This window comes from Symsagittifera roscoffensis, chromosome 3 (genome assembly GCF_963678635.1).
Source record: "Symsagittifera roscoffensis chromosome 3, txSymRosc1.1, whole genome shotgun sequence".
NCBI classification, from domain to species: Eukaryota; Metazoa; Xenacoelomorpha; order Acoela; family Convolutidae; genus Symsagittifera; species Symsagittifera roscoffensis.
Window position 1 is genome coordinate 62832743 of NC_087064.1, and position 4717 is coordinate 62837459.

At 37.5% G+C, this 4717-nt stretch overlaps 1 protein-coding gene across 1 annotated transcript; it reads right to left on the reverse strand.

Annotated features, from left to right (window-relative positions):
* Positions 1 to 3062: 3062 nt before the first annotated feature.
* Positions 3063 to 4298, reverse strand: LOC134842645 (uncharacterized). The gene has a single exon (XM_063859081.1). The coding sequence runs from the start codon at positions 4200 to 4202 to the stop codon at positions 3063 to 3065; it is 1140 nt and encodes a 379-aa protein (XP_063715151.1). The 5' UTR covers positions 4203 to 4298.
* Positions 4299 to 4717: the final 419 nt, after the last annotated feature.

Below are 4717 nucleotides of genomic sequence, written 5' to 3' on the forward strand. Positions count from 1 at the left end.
AACATGTTTTAATGCCTACACTTCATTGGACATCATATTATCAATTTACTAATCCCCATTGCCTACCTTTATCTAATACTCACATCGATATAGAAAGAAATCAAGATATGCTATATCGACTCACCACATCACTCACACATAGACAATTTACTTATATAGGATATAAAAAATCACTAAAAACATTCACTGCACCCCGAGCTAACGAATTTACGCTAGAATATTACGATCATAACATCATACGAACTAACCAAGACCAATTTTTAGATGATGATCGCTTCGCTAACCCACAACTAACAGAAAAATTCTTCATCAAAACACCATATGTATTTACACTCAATATACTTGATCGCAAATTCGACCACATCATTTCTGAAGCACTAACCGACATGCAAGCTTACGAAAGTTTTAAAGAAAAATGTCAATTATTTTCACTAACCTTGCACTTCCTTGCACCACATGAACGCGATTTGCACTGCTCACACGACATTATGTTACGCACTAAACAAACCCACACATATACATATTATCGCTTCATACAAAATCATTTTGACCTACACACTCCATCAAGACAACCACACCACCGTTTTCAGTTTCTTAACTCTAAATACACTTCACCATTTTTTCTTAATTTCACATATTGCATCAAAGATACTAACCTTCACGGCATCCTCCGCAATTATGATCCCATAACCCAAATGTATATATTTTGTCCCATCACGAAGACCTTTAACGCAGAAGAATCCAGACCCTTCCTTATCCCACATGAATTTATCCAACCTATGGAAATCCCAATATTAGAATTCATCCACAATACTAAATACAATCACAAATTATATAACCTCATTCAAAACACACCTTATGAGTTTGCAGTTGGCACTGAAGAACTAAAAACTATTAAAGCACTTCAATTGCTTTGGCCACTGCTTCAGACTAAAAACATCATTCGCATACTAGCAAAATTACTAACAAACTCCGACATAATACACGACATCTTCCCCCACGGTTTTTTCCCCGACGACTAACAGGTAAGTATAATTTATACATATTTTTCACTAATAAATTTGAAATAAATACTAACCATTCTTTATTCATGTCTCATTTAGATTTTTAGTCTTCATCCCACGATCATCTGCAAAAAACAGAAAAGAAAAATAAAGAATAATTAACTTGTTAAAATTCTTCTAAAACTCTATTAATATTTTGCACTAGTTAAATATAATAAAATTCATACCAATGTAGTAAGTTAATTTATAAATTGTTTCCCCAAAAGCAGTAATTTTAATAATGATTAAAATTTGTAACTTAATTTTTCCCCAAAAAACTAGCAAGTAAAATTAAAATTCTATGTAGTAAATTGATAAAACAAAAATGCAGTACTAACCTTTTGATATTTTCATTCATTCGCACAAGAATTCTATCCAAACTCGCACAGCTCGCCCACGAAGAATTGTTTAAATAATGAATTTCAGTTTCAAGCTTTCACACTCAACAACTCTAACACGCGATAACAATTTTCAAAACTTTCCTTTAACCCGGTTGGAAAGGAATTATATGCTAAACAAAACTAACCAACGCAGCTTACTAAACACCACAAATCATAGAATAACAGCATGACTAAGAAAAGAAAACCAACGGTACCCAAACCGGATTAACCCAGTTTAAAAGGACACAACCAACGAAACATAAGAAAAACCACCATAAACCCAACATAAAATGTTACCACATAACAGGACCTCTCACAGAAACCGCACGAAATCATACTCCCACTCCTGGCCTAACCCACCAGAGAGGACGTCCTGAGCATGCTCTATAGCCGACCTAACCCACCGCGCTACATCCACGCTTTGTGACCACACTTCTATTTTTAATAAGAGGTATTCAAGGGTGAGTAACTCTTCAAAATAACCGAACTAAAACAAAATGCTTTTGTGAAAACAACTAACCAAAATCATAATTAAAAACTGAACTAATAAAAATAATTATAAAATGTAAACTATACCTTGCAGTATATAGATCAGCACACAACAACAAAGACGAACATCCAAAGACAAAATGACCCCACTACATTTAAAAAAGAATGGCCAACCACAAACCGATATGCCGTCCACAATCACAAACTCAAAGGATTTAGAGTACGACTTGACTTCGCAGAAAAGGACTTCATTGAACTAGACCAATGACCACTTCGATGTTCAAGTATACGTACAGATCCGAGTTACAAGGCATTCCCTCCACGCACAATCTCCACGCCATTCCCAGACGAGGTCGAACACAAAAGAAGTTCTCTACATAAAAAAGAAAAACCCGTCATAGCAAACCATTCTGAAATCAGATTGATTTCATTGGGAAACACCATCGTTGTCATAAGAAGACCCAACGATTGATGCCCCTCACTCCAGCGTCCTGGAACTTCTCTAACAAGAGAAACCGGACAAGAGTACGATGTTCGCCAAATACCAACGTCCATCATCCATCCTTTGAATTGCAGAAAGATAATGCTAAAAAACTCTGTAAAACCCGGATGGGTGGAACCTGATCTAAACTATATTTTATGATTGGATAAATTAGATAATTTACCACTGTAAAGTATTTAATATTAACCAATCATGATTCATCTAACTAACAACCCACTTATTTGTAAGTGCTGAAATTACTTGTAATTTCAGCACCAGAGAGATTTGAATATAACTTAGAAATTAGTTGCCTCTCCAAGAGAACTTCAGCAGCCGCAATAAACCAGTATACCCTAGATCTATTGAGCCTAGCAGAGACTAGTTAAACAACCTGAGACTAGATAGTATAAGAGTAAGATTAGGATCGGTATTAGACTAAGAAGTTGCACGAATCTATCCGGCCGAAAATAAGATAGCGTGTCGAGCAGACGGTGTACCCTATCCGAAATTACTCTATGAGTTAACCACATCGGTCCTAACTCATGAATGCTGGATAACGCTAAGATGAAGAAAAAATAAAATGTATACCTGAAAAACATTTCAATTTTTTATTAACATTATAGCAAAGTTGCAGCATAAAAGTTCATCATAGTTTTAAAAAAAATCCATTTAGAAACATTTTCTGTGAACAATTTGTGGTCCACACTCGTCGTATTCCTCCTTTGAGACCCACATCTGCTGAAACGAAGACAGAGAAGCCAGAACTGAGCCTCCGATCCAGGCACTGTACTTCCTCTCCTCTGGCGCAATGACCTTCACTCTCGTTCGATCTCCGTTTAACCCCATAAGTTCCTTCTGCATGCGGTTGACGAGACCTGGAAACATCGCAGTGCCACCGGAAAGCACAGTGTTCATGAACAAATCACGTCTAATATCGACGTCGCATTTCTGGATTGCGTTGTAGGTCATGTCGTGAACTCCTCCTCCATGTTCCCTTCCAATCAGCTGTGGTTTAAAAAGTGCTTCTGGACATCGAAACCTCTCGTTGCCGATTCGAATCAAAGAACCATCGGGTAGTTCAAACTCTTTCTCCAGCTTAATATTTGTTTCCGAAAGAGCCACTTCCTGATCAAAGTCGTATGCTGCGTAACACAAGTTTTCCTTGATTTCCCGAACGATTTCTTTTTCTCCACTTGAAACAAAACTGTGGCCTCTCTCGTGTAGAATCTTGACAAGATATTCGGTCAAATCCCGCCCTGCGAGATCCATTCTCCAAATAGCATGAGGTAGCGAGTATCCTTCGTAAATCGGAACCGTATGAGAAACTCCGTCTCCGATGTCCAGAACGCATCCAGTGGTTCTTCCGGAGGCGTACAATGATAGCACCGCTTGGACTCCAACATACATCGCTGGGGCGTTAAACGTCTCGAACATGATCTGAGTCATCTTTTCCCTGTTGGCCTTGGGGTTCAGAGGAGCCTCAGTCAACAGTACCGGGTGTTCCTCAGGGGCCACTCGGAGTTCGTTGTAGAAGGTGTGGTGCCAGATCTTCTCCATGTCGTCCCACTTGGTCACAATTCCATGACTTATGGGATGTCTCAGTGCCAAAATTCCTCGTCGATTTTGTGCTTCATCGCCAACGTATGAATCTTTCGCTACTATACCAGGCATGACAGCGGTGTATTTAGGTATTACAACAATTGAGGGAAAAACTGCTCTGGGAACATCGTCTCCGGCAAATCCGGCTTTCACCATTCCTGATCCATTGTCAATGACCAGCGACTGCACCTCAAGGTCTGTTGAACTCATTTTAGGTATTCAAAGAGAATTTTTCTAAGAGCAAAGAGCAAGATGTTCCAGATATTTTGCTTGACTTTAAATTTTGTATCAAGTGAAAATTTAATTTCTAAGTTTTGTTTGGCAGTATTTATACTCATAGTTTTTGAATAGCTGATTTGCGACATAATTTGGTTTAAAAAAGTGAAATTACCAAACTTGATTTCAATTCGGTGAAAACTTTATGATTGACTAATAAATTTACAGAAAGTGTGATTCGAATGATATTTGCTGTAATAATGATTAAACTTGAGTCCACTGAAATTTCTACTACAAATTAACTATGGAGACAAATAAAAAACACAACTTTGATGGAACATGTTATTCTAACATTGGGTCTACCTGAAAACATTTATCAAATGGTAGTCAAATGTATCTTGACGCAGAACTTGATTTCACATATTTTCGCAATTACTTTGACGAGTGTTTATTTGTTGCCGACCAAGTCGATTTTTTAAACATAGGCAAAGTGTCATTTTAAAGACGTT

Excerpts from the sequence above, each read along its gene's own strand:
- LOC134842645 (XM_063859081.1), bottom strand. The coding sequence starts at position 4,202 with ATGAGTTCAACAGACCTTGAGGTGCAGTCGCTGGTCATTGACAATGGA.